At 52.4% G+C, this 16,311-nt stretch overlaps 1 protein-coding gene across 1 annotated transcript; it reads right to left on the reverse strand.

Annotated features, from left to right (window-relative positions):
• Window positions 1–5,599: 5,599 nt before the first annotated feature.
• On the reverse strand, window positions 5,600–13,116 carry LOC131482283 (cocaine esterase-like). The gene is made up of 12 exons (XM_058675068.1): window positions 12,977–13,116; window positions 10,491–10,695; window positions 9,499–9,628; window positions 9,034–9,167; window positions 8,694–8,952; window positions 8,180–8,278; window positions 7,805–7,945; window positions 7,620–7,700; window positions 7,257–7,401; window positions 6,719–6,856; window positions 6,226–6,298; window positions 5,600–5,786 (listed from the first exon to the last, which is right to left on the reverse strand). Exons 1-12 carry the CDS (start codon window positions 13,050–13,052, stop codon window positions 5,600–5,602), a joined length of 1,668 nt encoding a protein of 555 aa, XP_058531051.1. The 5' UTR covers window positions 13,053–13,116.
• Between the last annotated feature and the right edge of the window lie 3,195 nt (window positions 13,117–16,311).

The raw sequence follows: 16,311 nt of genomic DNA on the forward strand, positions 1-16,311 counted from the left end.
GGACTCAAGCCAGTGTCTATGTTAAATGCTAGTTTCACAGACACTGGCTTAACTCACTGCACCACAGTGCTGGTCCTGCACTCACTTTAGAATTTAACGAAGGCAATGTCATAGCTGTAAATAGAACAGTAGTGATCTAACAAGGTAAGAAAAGTAGGAGGGGACATGGCAGGTGGATAACTTTTGCAAAAATACGTATAAGCAAAAATGGTTTTAGTGTTCTAGGCTCTGGAGGGTCCCTAATGTCAACCCTTTATTAATTTATCTTAAAACAGCTAGCAGGCAAGAATTCAGAGAGGGCTTAGAGAGATGTTAGTTATCCAGATATGACCTTGGGACACGGCACACATGTTCATAGGGTGGTAGGTCCCCAGCACATCTCTGTTGAATGGAGGGACAGAATGATATGTGGGCGGCCACATGGATGAAGAATCCAGTCACAGCTCCTCTTTGGGTATGAGTGGGTCCTGGCCTGTGAGTCTGTGGTACAGCTCCGCGTGTTCCTCCTGCTCAGCTCCCATCAGCTCCTGGATCTTTTAGGGCAGATACCTGGTCCAGATCTGGCACTCATGGGCAGAAAGACACGATCAGGAGAGGTGCAGGCCCCTCTCCAGGAAATACTTTGTCACATGAAGCGATACAACCAACAGCACAGATTTTCTATTGGGAGTACACAACGCTGCACAGTCGACTTCATAAAGGTGTGAATGGTACCTTCCTCCTCCTGATCTCATAAGCTGAAATCTCAGGCACTATCTCCGACAGTATCTCAGAGATGGGGGTTACTTTAAGCTATGTCTCCCTGCTTTTGTCATTCTAAGAGATGAGAAGGGATATGTTGAATCTGTGTCTTTGCTCTCCCTCAATAGGACCTTGCGTGAGCCTGGGGAGAATGTACTCTTGAAAGGGTAAAGGGGAAAAGCAATGTTTTATATTTTACAAGGTAACTTCATCAGGGACCAGAGACCCTAACTGTGTATTATCCTGTCTAACTCCTTGCAGTATTAGTGATAAGTGAGCTGGAACTGGATCAGATCACATGGAGGACAGGGCAGCTTCTACACAGGTGCTCCTGATACCCAGGATGTCAGCATCTGCAGGTGTCAACACTGTGGTCCTGGACTCCCAGGATGCCCAGAGACAATGTGTCCTTTCTGAGATGGGAACCAGCTCCACACTTGATTTTAATGAGAGCCACCAGTATGGGACTGAGTCTTCTGCTTAGATTGTCCTGGTCACCTGGGAGAGACCAAGCAAGGGCAGGGAGAGAGGGAGCCTGCCAGATGAGCCCCAGAAGAAGCAGAAGTGTGGACTGCTCCTAATAGGTTGGATTGGGAAAAGGCTGGAACAGAGTCTTGAGGCTTTGGTTATTTTTGTGTTTTCTTACAGATTTATTTAGTTTTTGAATGGTGGAATTTCAGAGAGAGTCTATCTGCTGGTTCCTCTCCAAACAGCCCCAACAGCCAGGACTGGGTCAGTCATAAGCCAGGAGCTTTGAATCCCATTTGAGTCTCCCACAAGGGTGTAGAGGCCAAGCACTAGGGCCATCTTCTGCTGCTTTCTCAGGTGCTTTAGCAGAGAGAGAAGAATTGGAGCAGAGCAGGTAGAACTGGAATGTGCACTCATCTTGGATGCAGCGTACAAGTAGCAATCTAACCTGTTAGTCTTAAGCGCTGACTCCAGTCCTGGGCCTTCTGAATGAGCACATAAAGAATCAAGGACATACCCCAGGACTCCCACGCATAGCCTGAACTTTTGATAACAAAGCCAGGCATGTAGGGCATCAAGCTGCATCCTAGAAGGTAGCTCTGCCAATGGCCACTGCACAGTGGCTGGGATAACAGGCATCCCTGGTATCTTAGAAGGGCCATAGAACTGGCACCTGGGCTTCTGTAGTCCCCAGATCCAGTTACCTTGCAGGGAACCACTAGATGAGGGGTAGGGGCAGGTGGGGATGGAAAGGCAGGTTCATAACTATCCTTTGGACAACAATATTAGCCCAGTACACACAGGAAGAAATTGGTGTCAAATCCTGCCCCTATACTTGTCTCATGGCTGACCCCAAGCAGCTCTACTCAGAGCCTCCTGCTGGGCTCAACTCCTTGCTGTCTCTTGGGCAGCCACTATTGTCTTCCACAGCCTCCAAGGTCCTGGCCATTCTACCAACTCGGGCTCTAACTGCAGATCCTACCCAGGTTCCTATGGCTGTCTTCAGGAGCCTCACCCTAGCCAGGGACTAGGAGCAGCAGGAGTTCCCAGATCAAGGTGCTGTGTGCAGACCCAGTGCTGCCTCTTGGTCCCAGGCAGTGAGCACGTGCACCTTTGCTGTGTGCTCCAGAAGCTATCCTGGGTTCCCTAATGCAGATTAGGGTGCTCCCCAGGCCAGAGCTTGGTCTAGGCAGGGAGTGGGTGGGGCAGGCTTTTGTGCGGATCATGGGTATCTCACAGGAGGGCAGAACTGAGCTGAGCCAGTGGAGGTCAGTGTGGACCTGGTGCCAGGGCTACCTAACCTCTCTCCTGGCTGTCCATGACTCTCCTGACAGTCCTGGAGTCATGGCCAACTATAGTGTTGAGATAGACAGCAAACAGCCATGAGCTGTGATTGGATAATCTGGAAGGTCTTCAATGAGGAGGCACAAGGTTCAAATCCACACAAGAGGAGAATTGGGCTTGGGGTTTTCAACTAAGCTAAGGCTGGGAGGCGCAACTGTCCAGATCCTGGAAGATCACATATGTGTATGTTTCAACATTTGTTTATTTTATTTGAAAGGCAGAGTCACAGACAGAAGGGGGGAGAGTCAGAAGAAGAGATCTTGTATCCGCTGGTTCCCTCCCCAAATGGTCGCATTGGCCGGGACCAAGCCAGACTGAAGACAGGGCAAAGCCAAGAACCAGGAGCCAGGAGCTTCTTCTGGGTCTCTCACATGGGTGCAGGAGGCCCAATGTTGGACCATCTTCTGCTGCTTTCCCAGGCACGTTAGCAGGGAGCTGGGTCAGAAGTGGAGCAGCCAAGAATAGAACCAGTGTATGCGCATAAGTTGACAATGGGAGAGGCTCAGAGGGAAGTGCCAGGGCAACTCCTCTGGCAAGATACAGACCCTCCAGGTTAGCGCAAGAAGCACAATAGGAAACAGCCCAGAAGAGGCCATGGAAAATTTCCCACGGGCATACATTTGGCACGGGACAGGGGCAGACCAGGCTGAATCAGTGCATGTTGTCCACTGGCAAATCCAAACACCGGAACAGAGTGTGCGTTGGGCTGGATTTGGTTGCGACAAAACCAGCGTACAATGTGGAATGTCAGGGCAAGGTTACCGGTACTAGATTTGACTGCAGCGCCCAACCAGCACATGTGAGAACCAGGAGTGGCAGAGCCGGCATGGGAATTTAGGAGCTGGTCCCCTCACCGGACTGCTACTCCCACAGGAGAGCGTGGGCTGGTCTGGGGACAGACCACACTAAGCAGGACTACAACACCTGTGCGCCGCATGGGTACAAGACCAGGGAAAAGCCAGGCTGAGCAAATTATCCCCTGCTGGGGCAAGCCTAAATTAGAATGGATGAGGGGTGTAAGGACTTAGTTGCAACACCAGCTGGCAGAAGCTGGCTCTGGGGACTAATTCTGTTAAGTCAAATCGCGGAACCACCCGATAAGTGCATAAACCGGGATGGTGAGTGACCCAGGAGGGAAACCATGGGTTCCCCCCTTCTGGGTCACTGCTCCCGCGGGAGGACATGAAAACTTGGAAGGGGGCTGGGGTGGCTAGACAGAGAGGAACACAACAACATCTGTGGGGGCAGGATGGCTGAGCTGGTTAGTTAGAACTAAGTTTTAAAACCCAAGGACAAATACAAGAGCTAAATGGGATGTGGGACAGACTGGACTAGTCTGCTATACACACAGGCAAACCAGGATAGGGGGCAGGCCTAGTGGGGGTTATTGTGGGTCGCCCCGACTAGGCTCCAGCCCCCACTGGTTGATACAAGTGCCGAGTACGTGCTAGGCAAAACCAACCTAGTCTGCAACACCCACTGGTTCCAGAGCAACTCCAGTCCGAAAACAAAATCAGCCCAGGAATTGCACCTACAAACTGATTGTGGCGATGACCAGCTGGACTCAGAACGCTAGCCAAGATAAGACGGAGGACGGAACGGGTCAATCAACCATCCCGGATATATGTTGGCAGTGAAAACTGGGCGAATGAAGTCTCTATGATGGACAGTGTCAACCAGTGAACTCTACAACGACCTCATCGAGCTGGGAGAGGCGAGACTAGCAGTGATTCATAACTAGAGAAATATTAAAACCACTAGGGGTTGATCGCAGCTAAATAGTCTCCCCAAGAAGCTGTTCAATCCATCTGGACAATGAGCAGCTGGACTATATGCTTGGCATCTGTTTGCAGGGGAAGAATCTTGATTGAATTTGAACTGTAACGATGCAACGGGGTGGGGGGGTTCACCGTGGGGGAGGGAGAGGGGGAGGGGTCGGGGGGATCCCCAGAGCCTATGAAACTGTCACATAATGCAAAATAAAAAAGTAAATAAATAAGAATAAAAAAATAAAATGCTGAATCAGCATCCCCACTTCAAAAAAAAAAAAAAAAAAAAAAAAAAGAATAGAACCAGTGCCCCTACAGGACTCTACACTTCAGCACTGGCCTCCAACAAATATATTTGAAATGTACTCAGTATCACTAATCATTACACCTATTGAAATCATTATAGCCATTCTGACTTTAAAAAAATTGTCAGTGTTGGTAGGGATATGGAGAAAAGAGCACACTTTTAAGCTGTGAGATGGGATGTGACATAGTAGAGACCTCATGGGAAACTCTATGGAAGTGCCTCGAAAGTTGATTTGGGGGCCAGCATTTGAAACAGAGGTTTTATTAAAAAAAAAAAAAAAAAGTGAAAGGAAAACTACCATAATCTCAAGAATTCCTATCTGGTGAAAATGCAAACACACAAAAACAAAAGCACAGTAGGAGGAATATCTGCACCCTGTGTTTACTGCAGCAAATGTTCTGAATTCCAAGCCCTGCAAGCTGCCAGGTGCATGGAATGTGGCACAGTTACCAGATGAGTATTTCTCAGCCATAAAGAATGGAAGCTTTTATTTGTGGAATGAGGACAATCATGGCAGTCTGAAATCACATGGCGGCTCCTGGTGCCCAGTTCCCATATGGGCCGCTTACAGACATAAATCCACAGGGCATGCTGGAAGGAAAAGGTGGGCTTCTGATATGCAATGGTGGGCAACTACCCCAAAGCAGTTCCCACTGGCTTTCCAGGGCCTGAGGCTAGAAGAATAGGAGAGACAAGGTGGGGAGGAGGAGGTAAGAGCAGGTGAGGCAGGCAGGATGGGCCCAGGGTAAATGAGAGATGAAGAAGTTGGAATCCTGGTCATTGAAAGGCCAGCCTCATGTGGGCAGTGTTGAATGCATCTGGTGCAGGGCTCCCAGGGCAGGCTATGCAGACAGGGCAGAGAGCCCTGAGTGAACAGCAGCAGGTCCTCCACAAGGGTGTGCGAGGGCAGGCTGGTCAGGTGAGTGACAGTTCTTAATGGGACCAGGGTCCTCCTTCTTGACACAGGTGGTTACAGCTCCATGTGCTTCTGCTGAGCCCCTGTTAGCTCCTGCATCTTCTCGGGCAGAGTCTGCGTCCAGAACTGGTGCCTGTGGGCTTTCAGGGCTTGGTCCACTGTAGGATGCACCCTCAGCTGTAGGTACTGCTCCTCCTGGTCCATGACGGGCCAGTGTGGCACGCCCTCGCCATTAGGGTTCCTATGTATGAGAGGTCAGGAAGAGGAACCATGGGGACCCTTGAGCCCCTAACCCCTGAGACCTGAGTGCCCTGGCTAAGGCCAGGCCATGCTGCCACACAGGCCAGAAGGTGTGGGGGATGGTTTGCAGGCGCAGGAGAGCTGCCACCTCCCTCTGGTGTCAGATCCACATGGGGACATCCCAACCCGGGCTGTGTTGCCCTCTCTCCCATGGGGAGCCTCTGAGGTTAAAACCTGATGTCGAGATCATGAGCTGGATGGGTAGAGTGTCCCTGGTCCCTAGGACCCATGTGTGTGCCACTGGATCCTGAAACTGGGGAGGGAGCTGAAATGTGACGCAGGACACTGGGCTGCCACTGTGGTTCCCGTGCTGTTGGGGAGGTGGGAATGGGGAGGGTCCCATGGCCCCGGGGAGGTGGGGTTGGGGTGGGGCATCTCACCCTGTGCGAGCAAAGTTGGCCCAGTACTTCATCATCCTCCTGCTCAGCAGCTCCTCCTCCTCAGTGAGAGTCACTGCAGCGGGGAAGGACATAGAGTCAGCTCAGGCAGGTGCAGGCCCACTGACCCACCATGACCACACTTGCCAGCACAGTGGAGCTTGGCCTTTGGCCGTCAATATGAAGCGTACCTGCTCCTGATCACAAGGACTTGCTTTTCCTTTACCAAACTCCCTGTCCAAACCAATTCTCAAGTTCACTTGCCACAGGCCAGGAGACAGGTCTGCACCCACGCCACTCATCAAGGGGCCAAGAAGAAGAGGAGGGAGCTGGGTCTGGAGTACTCACAGTGCAATCCTGGCTCAGCCCTGGGAGCTATGAGACTTAGGGTGCTTGATCCCATCTGAGCCTCAGCCTTGTCATCTGTGCAGTGGGCATAGCGCCCCCTCAAGAGAGCCAAGCGCTGCTTCCCCTGCTGTGAAGGAGGAAGCCTCACCTTTTGTCCCAACGAAAGTAGTTCTGAACAGAAAGGGAAGCTCATCAGCATGGTCGGCCTTCACGTGGGGTGGCCGTAAGTTCTTCATGAAGCTGGGTGAATGCTGGAACTCGTAGAAGTAGACAGGGGCTTGGGAACCTGGGTGACAGGTGTGCAGGGCAACAGGTGGCGACCCCTTCTCTGGGTTTTCATACTACCAGTGAGGACAGTAGAATGATGCCCTTTTGGTCTGACCTTGGTCAGTGCTGGCAGATTCCCAGGGGAGAATGGCAGTGCCAATGGCTTGGGTTAGGTCTTTCCAGGACTTTCTAAGTGGGAGGTCTTGATACAGTGAAGATAACTCAGCCCTATCCCACCCTGTCTCCTCCTATCAGTATCTAGCTCCTAAACTAGCAGGTAGGTAGACTGAGACAAAGGACATGTCTACCTGACACCAAGATACCCAGCCAAGATGTGGCTGAGACAGGACACACTTCCCAGAGATCTAATACTGTGGGCTAAGTGCAGACCTTGAGGCCATGACCACAGATGCACTCACGTTGAAAATGTGCCACTTGGAGCGCAGGCATCACAAAAATTGCATCGGTCATCATCTCTTGGAACTGAGCCATGAGGGTTTTGGGGTTCTCATTGTCCCCTAAGTACTCATCCACCAACTGTTGCTCCATGCTAGGAGGCAGCATCTAGACCGGGGGATAGGAACTGACTCAGGCGAAGCAGGTTTCCAGTGAGAGAAGCAGTAGAAAAATTTCAGATAAAGACAGAGAATGGGACAAACACCAGGCTCAGAGCCATTCCTCCACAAGCAACCCAATGTCACCAGTGCCTAGGTTCAATGAGGCCCTACAGGGCAGCAAACTATTGGAAAGCGATCTGTTGGCTGGGAGCCCAGGGACCTCACCCACTGCTTGAATGTTTGATGTATTAGTGTCTCCATGGCATCTCTGTTGATTTCATCCCCGGAGTCTCTGGCAGCTAAGGACTGCAGGATGAGCAGAGTCACAGTTTGGGGGTGGGTGGGCCAGGAGTTCTGATGTCCAGACAGGTTCCCAAGGCTGATGTCCAAGGTTCCCAACCTGAGCTCACCTTGAGGATGACCCAGCCATACTCATCATTGGTGACACCAATGATGCTAGGGATGGGTTGGAAGTCAGCAGAGGCCAGTAGCTCATACGGGTGTCTGGGCAGGAAGATGCCATCTACCACCCCGGAGATGAGCTTGAAGGGCTAGAGGCACCAGGAACCGAGAGAAAGTTTGGCCTTAAGATGATTCCCCAAGGTGGGCTCACCAAGCAGGATCAAAACCTAGCAAATAGGGTCCCGTGTCTGCCTTATAGGCCTACATCAACACTGCCCTATTGAGGGCTGGGAGGGCAGTATCCATAGACATGAGCTCATAGCCAGGAACTTTAAAGGGCAACAGAGTCTATCAAACCTTTGTCTCAGTGAATGCGGTCCCACCTTGGTTATCTCCAGCATCTCCTCTTCACTCTTGGCACGCAAGCAGCCCACCAGGGTCTCAGAGTCCACCTGGCCACAGCCAGACAGGTTGGCCACCACCTGCAAAGGGAGCACATGGGAGCTGGAGGCCCATGCAGGAGAGGAAGGAGGGTGCCCGAGGCCCAGAGGGAAGCAGAAGCAGAGTCTTGTGGATGCACAGCTGTGGCCCGGAAGACCAATATTCCCTCCTCTCTGACATGGAGTATCTCAGCCTCAGTGAGCTGTGCCTGCTTAGCTGGCTACAGACAAATTCAGCCTCAGAGGGGCAGCTTTTCAGGGCCCAGAACGGTGTCAGACTCTACTGAGGCACAGGCATGAGGATTCTGACCACTGAGTTTCTCAGGCATGTGGGCAGGGTGGGCAGTGCTGAGACATCCGATGGGCCTTGCGTACCAACACAATCGAGATTATAACAAATGTTCAAAGAAGGAAGATGGATTCAAGGGTTGGGTTATGGCCTTTGGGGGACACTCACTGTGGATATCATCTCAGATGAGCTGGTGATAATTCCAGGCAGCACAGCCACCCCACTCTGCATGATGGCTCCGTGGAAGAGTCCTTGTGACATGGGTGACAGCACATGTGAGGACACGCTTACACCGCCAGCAGACTCGCCAAAAATGGTGACCCGGTCAGGGTTGCCTCCAAAGTGGGCGATGTTCTGCTGCACCCAGCGCAGTGCAGCCACTTGGTCCAGATAGCCCCAGTTGCCACTGGCGTGCTGGTCTCCGGTGCTGAGAAGTGTCAGGGACAGGGATGGTAGGGCTGTGTCTGGGATGCTCCTCCCTCAGTGCCCGACCCAGGTCCAGGCTCACCTGAAGAATCCCAGGACGCCCAGGCGGTACTGGATGATGACCACCACCACATCCTCAAAGGCTGCCAGCGTGGAGCCATCATATACCGAAGCCATGCCCATAGTCAGCCCACCTCCGTGGATCCACACCATCACCTGGGGAAAGCCAAGACCAACACTGTGAGGTTTCCCTAGCCTGAACTCTGCTGCTCTCTTGTCTCTAGTACATCTCCTGGGTCTCAGGGTGCTACAGATGTCCCCGTCCACCAGGGTCCACACATTCTGACTTCTGGCAGCAACCAGGCCCATGGGACCCCATACCCATCATTCAAATACCCACAGGGAAAAGGGTGCTTCCTGGACCCCACAGGGAGGAGCTTCTACCAGGATCTATGATATGGAAAGACACAATCACCTCTTTCCTCCCCATCCTCCAGTCACGGCCAGATGTCCTCCCACTCTCAGCTGCCCCTGACCTCCCACTCACAGGCAGCTTGGAGCCCTCATGGGCATGGGCAGGTGTGTAGATGTTGAGGTACAGGCAGTCCTCGGACATGGGCATGGACAGCAGGGACAGCACAGCAGCATCACCCATTATAGCGAAGTTCTGTGGACACCTGGGCCCACCCAAGGAAGATGTTAGTGCAGGATACATGTGGTGACCCTAGTTAAAGCCCGGGCCCCGAATTGTCTTCACTCTCTCCTTCACTCCTCACTGTACCCGTGTTGATTCATTAGCCTGTCCTAATGTCCCTATTAACCTGTATATAGATATGAGACTCAGAGGAAGTTGGGATTGCACCAACTCTCAGGGACCCTCTAGGTAAGTGGGGACTGAGAAAGCACACCTGACTCTCAGGGTCTCTGTGGCAAGTTTTCCCTACAGGTGCTTGCCTTAATGCTACAGTCCTCCTACACAGTCAGGCATGAAGTACAGGGCTTTCCTACTACACATGTGCTGGGTGTGCGGATGCCCATCCCTTCTCCAGGGAAGGCAGTGAGAGTGCCTTCCTGGGAGATGTCCTGGGACCCTTATCACTCCTGTCAGCCTCCAGCAGTGATACACACTTCTCCCTTGGCCCGTGTCCTTGGCCTGTTGGCTATCTCATTGTTGTGCCCAGTCTCCAGTGGTGCCCATCTCGGGGACCTGCAGGACTGGCTGATAGAGCTGGGCACTCTTATAAGCACTGAGGAACCCACCTGGGGAGGTCACCCAGAACAGTGTCCCTGACAGCACAGAAATGTGGCAGAAGCTGAACTTGGGGAGCTAGGTCCCTGCCTCTATCTTCAGCACCTGGAGCTAAAAGTCTCAGAGTCCCAAGTCCTGAGCCAAGAGCCTGGAAAGACCCAATGGAAGTGTTCACATGGATGTCTATGGCACACTAAGGCTGTCAGCTGTGGGTGGAAGGACAACCGGGCCTGGCCTAGCACTTGGAGGCTCCCAGACCTGATGCTCCCTGGGACCCTAGAAGAGCTCACATGGCTGGATGGGAGGTACCATCCCTCACTCCACTCCAAGCTTCGGCAGGTTCAGGAGGTGCAAAGCGCAGTGGCCCCAGAGGTGGCTTGGCAAAGGGAATGCCCAGGAAGGTGTGGACTCCCACGTCGGTGCCTTCCACGTGGACCAGGCTTCCTCGCACCTGCCCAGAATGTGTGGTCCTGATGGGGCTGGTGGAGTCCTGGCCTGTGGACAGAGAGGTACGATCAGGGAGGGCTGCCACACCAGCTACCCCCGATACTACTCATGCAGTTTCCTCTTTGCAGTCCTCAGCTCAGCCTTGTCCTGTACCCGGATGCGTGCAAACACACACACACACACACACACATACACACACCAGCTTTATGGAGTAGCTGTGTGTAGTCCTTCCTGATTCCATTAATGAAATGAGCTAGAAGAGCCAATGGATTGACCAAAAGCCGTTGAGTGCTTCTGTTGCTGGGTTTTGGTTTGGATTGGGTGGGAAGCAGGAAAGAGAGAAAGAGACAGCAAGGAGAATCTTCTATCCATCCATTGGTTCACTCTGCAATGGCCATAACAGCTTGAAATGCCACAGTCTAAATTCAGGAGACAGAAATGCCTTCTGTGTCTCAAACATGACTGACAGGGGCCCAAGATTTGGGCCATCTTTTGCTGCTTTCACAGGGTGTTAGCAGGGAGCTGAATCAAGTGGAGCATCCACAGCCAAACCCAAGATCTTCTGGCCTCCTGGCGCCGCAGTTGATGGCCTAACCATTTCCACTTTAGCTCTGATCCCTACATTGCTTCTTTAAAGAATAAGAATTATTCCAGAAAAAAGAGCTTGCAGACTAATCATAATAGCGTCAAAGATGGTATTAAAAGCAGAGGACATCGAGGAGGCATTTGTGCCTTGTTATAACTTTGGGAAGACTTCGTGCCAGCACAAAGAGAAGGCTGTAGTGTTTTTTTGAATGTGAGACCAATATGAAATACTGTTGGAGCTCTGGAGACAGGGCTGTGGCCCAGCAGGCTAACTGCTGCCTGTGACGCCAACATCCTACATCAGAGCACCCATGGGAGTCCCAGCTCTCTGCTTCTGATCCAGCTCCCTGCTAATGCACCTGGGAAGGCAGCAGAGAACACATGAGTGCTTGGGTCCATGCCACCCGGATAGAGTTCCTGATTCCTGGTTTCCATGTAGCCCATCTCCACCTGCCATGGCTCTTTGGGGAGTGAGTCAACCCCTCAAGATCTCATTCCCTTTCTACCTCTCTCTCACTCCCATAAATCTATCTTTCCTGTAAGTGAACCTTAAAGAACCTGATACACCAATGACTAACAGAGCCATTTGGAAGGCCAGGTAGCTCTCCCTTCTGTAAGGACTCGGTCACCCTGAGCGTATGGGCAAAGGGCAGGTAAGGCTGGAATTTCAGAGAGAAGGGGGGCAGAGGGAGAGGAAGAGGGAGGATAGGCAGAGGGCAGGGTGAGTGTATATCCCTTTTGGCAGATTAGATTGCAAAAGGGTGGGGGAGAAGGCCTTTGACCTAGAAAAGCAAAGATCAAAACACACCCAGACCTGGTGCCCACAGAGGCAGAACTTCTGATGAGAGACCCAAGAGCACTGGCAGCCACAGGGCACTGTCAGCTTTGCCTTCAAACGCAAGCCTATGGGGCGCTAGCACGTGATGTTACAGGCTAAGCTTCTGCCTGTGGCACCACCAGCCCATATTGCTTCAAGTCCTGGTTGCTCCACTTCCTATCCAGCTCAGTAATAAAGTGCTTAGGAAAGCAGTTGTTAGTAGCCCAAGTCCTTGGTCACTGAACTACCTCCACCTCCAACACCCGCCCCCCCTCCCCACGAGTCCAGAGGAAGCTCCTGGCTCCAGATCCTTGGCTCCTGCCTTTGTGGCCATTTGGGGTATGAACTCCAGGATGGAAGATTTCTCTCCCTGACTCTCCTCTTTCACTAAATCTGCCTTCCCAACAAGAATACAAACAATTAAACAATTAAAAAAAAACCCTTTTGCCTCCAAGAAAGGTGCATGAACTGGGGGAGCCTGTGGCCCCTCAGACCAGTTGCAGCCTCATGCTGCCTGTGCTCCCAGGGTCAGTGGCCTTGCCTGGGGCCCCTCAAGTGTGGCTGGGGGCCTCTGGCCAAGAACAGCCAACTGTGGGAGAAGCTGCAGTGGGAGAAGCCCTAACTGCATGTTCACAGCACCTGCAGGCAGCACCTGCAGGCACCACCAACATCAGACAAAAACACAGGCAGCAGGAAACTGCCTCAGCTCCTCCTCAAGCTGCCCCCTTGAACTCCCTCCTGTTGGTCTCCCTTCTCACTGCCTCAGGTCCCCGGAAACCATGATCCTCTCTCAGCCTCTGGGCACACGGGGACACAAGAGAATCCCAGCATCACCCACCCTCACATTTGTCCACACCATCCCACGTGCTCTCCAGTTGTAACTGCCCATCTGACCCAGGTCCTTGTGGACACCCGTGGGAGCCTCACCCTGGCTTGGAAGAAGGAGCAGCATGAGTCCGCAGGCCAAGCTGCCAAGACGGGTGCACAGCCAGTGCCGCCACATGTTCCCAGGCAGATCCGTGTGTGCCGCTGTGTGCCCCAGAGGCTGTCCTGAGTGCTGTAGGGGAGGAACACCGCAATTGCCAAGCTGGAGTTTGTACTGGGCAGGGACTGGGCAGAGTGAGCTTACTGGGCGGGGATTGGGATGCAAGGGGAACCTAACCTGGCAGCTATCAGAAGTGGACCCAAAGCCAACAAATGTGACCAAGGCCTCCCCATTTCGGTCCCTGTCACTGCTTGCCCCATGACACCCTCCCCTCAATCCTGGAGCCACTGAGATCACTGTCCTCACAGAGCAGGACAAGTGGGCGCTGGCCCATGAGTCCTTCCAAGGATCTTTTGTGGTAGCTACGTCTGCACGTGCACCTGCTCAGCCCTCATCTGCTCCCGGATCTGCTGAGAGCAGATGCCAGGTCCAGAACTGGCACCTATGATCAGAGTGGCATGGTCAGGTAGGGACTTCCCACCACTTGACCCCATACTGGTGGTACAGTCCCCTCTCTAGGACATATTTTGACACATGAAGCAATAGAACCAAACACCACAGATTTCCTATTGGGAATTACAGCACTGCATAGCAACCTTGCCAATAAAGGAAGCTGAAATCTAGAACCTGAACCTGAAGTCACCTCTAGAATAGAGTTACAAATGCACAGAGCACATGGCAGACAGCAGAATGATTCATTGATACCCCCAGGGCACCATCAGTAGAACCCAGGTGGTGCTACCAGTCCTAGCAAAACCAGAAGGAAGTCCTTGGGTTCTTTAAAATCAGCACAATTAGAAGCAAATGAGAAGAGAGGCAGAGGCAAGAGGTGGCATGCAGAGTGAAAGAGTCTCAAAACACAGTAAAACCAACAAGCACCGGCAACAGGTCATCAAGAGTATAGGTCAGGATGTGGGGAAATTGGAGCCTTCACACAGTGCAAGTGTCAAGGGAATATGGTGCAACTGCTCTGGAAGCCAACTGGGGAGTTTTTTGGGTGACTGCAGTTGGCACTGCCGTAGGACCAGAGGCCGCATCCCTAGATATCAGCCCCCAAAGAACTGAAAGCACTGCCAAACGCAGTCCTCCAGTGAAGGAGCAGCTTGGGTAGCCTTCACCCTGCCACAGAGAGCCTGGGTTTAGCCTCCAGATTTGCCGCTGGAAGTCTGCATTCAGAACATGGTAGGAGAGAGTAGGAGGAGGTGACTGCTCCGGTGCTGGAAGCCCTGTCACCCGTGTTGCAGACTCAATAAGTAGCAACTCAACCCACTGGACTGGCTGAAAATTGAAAAAAAAAAAAATGGCCTCTGTGCTGATCAGGTGCTGTTTCCCATCATGCACCCTAAACATAGGGTAAAATAGGGTGCAATAACACATGAAAGACTGTTCATGCTGTATTAGTGATAGATGAGCTGGAGCTGGATGAGATCACACGGAGGACACGGGCAGCTTCTACACAAGTGCTCCTGGTACCCAGGATGGCAGCATCTGCAGTTGTCAGTATGGTGGTCCTGGACTCCCGGGATTCAGAGACTCCATGTCCTTTATGAGAGGAGACTCAGCCCAACACATGATTTTAATGGGCACCACTAAGTGTGAGGCTGATCCTTCTGTCTAGAATGTGCTGGTCACATGGGGGAGTACATGCAATGGCAAGGAATGAGGGAGCCTCCGGTTGTGTCCAGGAAGAAGCTGAGTGTGAACTGCTGCTCGTAGGTTAGATTGGGAGAGTGCGGAGGAAGAATCATGGCGCCATTTTTGTATTTTCTTATAGATCTACTTATTTTTTGAAAGGTGGAGTTTCAGAGAGAGGGAGAAACAGCGAGTCCATCTGCTAGTTCCTTTCCAAACAGCCCCAACAGCCAAGGCTGGGCCAATCCTAAGCCAGGAGCTTGGAACTCCATCTGTGTCTCCCCATGGGTGCTTGAGCCCATGCACTGGGGCACCTTCTGCTGCTTTCTCAGGTGCATTAGCAGAGAGAGAAGGATTGGAAGCAGAGCAGGCTGACCTGGAATGTGCACCCATGTGGGGAACAGTGTTCCAAGTTATGATTTAACCTGGTGCTCTAACAGGCTGGCTCCAGTCCTGGGCCCTCTGATGAGTACATAAAGGATCAAGAACACACCCAGGAGCCTGTCACGCAAGCCTGAGCTTTTGATAACAAAGCCAGGCATTAATGGCACCATCACCTTTGCCCTTGAGGGCAGCCCAGCTAATGGTCGCTGTTCAGTGCCTGGGGTACTGGAGTCTCTTATGTCTCAGAAGGGAACCTATGATTGGTACCTGAGGAATCTGTAGTCCCCAGATCCAGTTACCCTGCAGGGCCCTCTTAAATGGAAGTTGAGTTGGCCACCAGCATTAACACATCCACAAACATGGGAAGGAAGTGGCCTCAAATCCTGTCCCCTTACTTGTCCCATGGATGACCCTGAAAAAAAGCTGTACTCAGAACCTTCTGCTGGGCTCAACTCCTTGCTGTCTCTTGGGCAGCCACCTCAGCCCCCCAGGTCCTGGCCATCCCACCAACTTGCACTCTAACTGTAGATCTTACCCAGGTCCCTAGGGCTGCCTTCACGAGCCTCATCCTGGCCAGGGATTAGGAGCAGCAGGAGCTCTCAGACCAAGGGACCTAACCACAAGCACATCCAGTGCATTCTCATGATCCTTGGCAGGTCTCTTTGTGTCATCACTGTGTGCCCCAGAGGCTGTCGTGGGCTCCTTGTGGTACGGAATAGAGTGTGGCCCAGGCCAGAGTTTGGTGTGGGCAGGAAGTGGGCAGGGCCACCCTTGGGGCAGGGAACAAGAAATCATGGGAGAGTAGGTCACATCTGAGAAGGTTGAGGTAATGCAGGCCCAGGGACAAGTCTGCCTCTTCTCACTGCTGCTGTTCATGACCCTCCGGTCAGAGTCATGGCCAAATGCAGTGTCAGGATAGATCACAAGCAACCCTGGGCTGTGACTGGACAATCCAGGGGAACTTCAGTGATGAGACAGGAGGCTCAAATCCACAGATATGGAGAACTGGACTCGGGGTTTTCTACTGGTTGTGATGGAGTCCTTGGATTCCCAGACCCTTCCCCTGAGAGCTTCCATACTCCCCGCCCTACTCCATGGGGCCCTTCCCTGCCCTAGTGCTGGTGTTTTTCATGTCCCCACCCTGCTCTGACACAGTTCTTTTATCTCCTTGATGAAGAAGCCTGCTGGTAATGCAGGCAGGGGAGCTCAACAAAGCTGAGCTGGGAGCCCTGCCCTGTGAGTCCATCCCTTCCCCAGTCAG

The sequence above is a fragment of the Ochotona princeps genome, chromosome 16 (genome assembly GCF_030435755.1).
Source record: "Ochotona princeps isolate mOchPri1 chromosome 16, mOchPri1.hap1, whole genome shotgun sequence".
Lineage (NCBI taxonomy): Eukaryota > Metazoa > Chordata > Mammalia > Lagomorpha > Ochotonidae > Ochotona > Ochotona princeps.

Bases quoted from the DNA above. Each gene is read 5' to 3' on its own strand.
- LOC131482283 (XM_058675068.1), bottom strand. From the start codon at position 13,052: ATGTGGCGGCACTGGCTGTGCACCCGTCTTGGCAGCTTGGCCTGCGGA. The intron at 6,857-7,256 runs GTGAGTGCATCT...CCTGTCACCCAG, and splicing joins CCAAGTGGCACATTTTCAAC to GTTCCCAAGCCCCTGTCTAC. The intron at 5,787-6,225 runs GTGAGATGCCCC...TCTCATACATAG, and splicing joins GCCAACTTTGCTCGCACAGG to GAACCCTAATGGCGAGGGCG.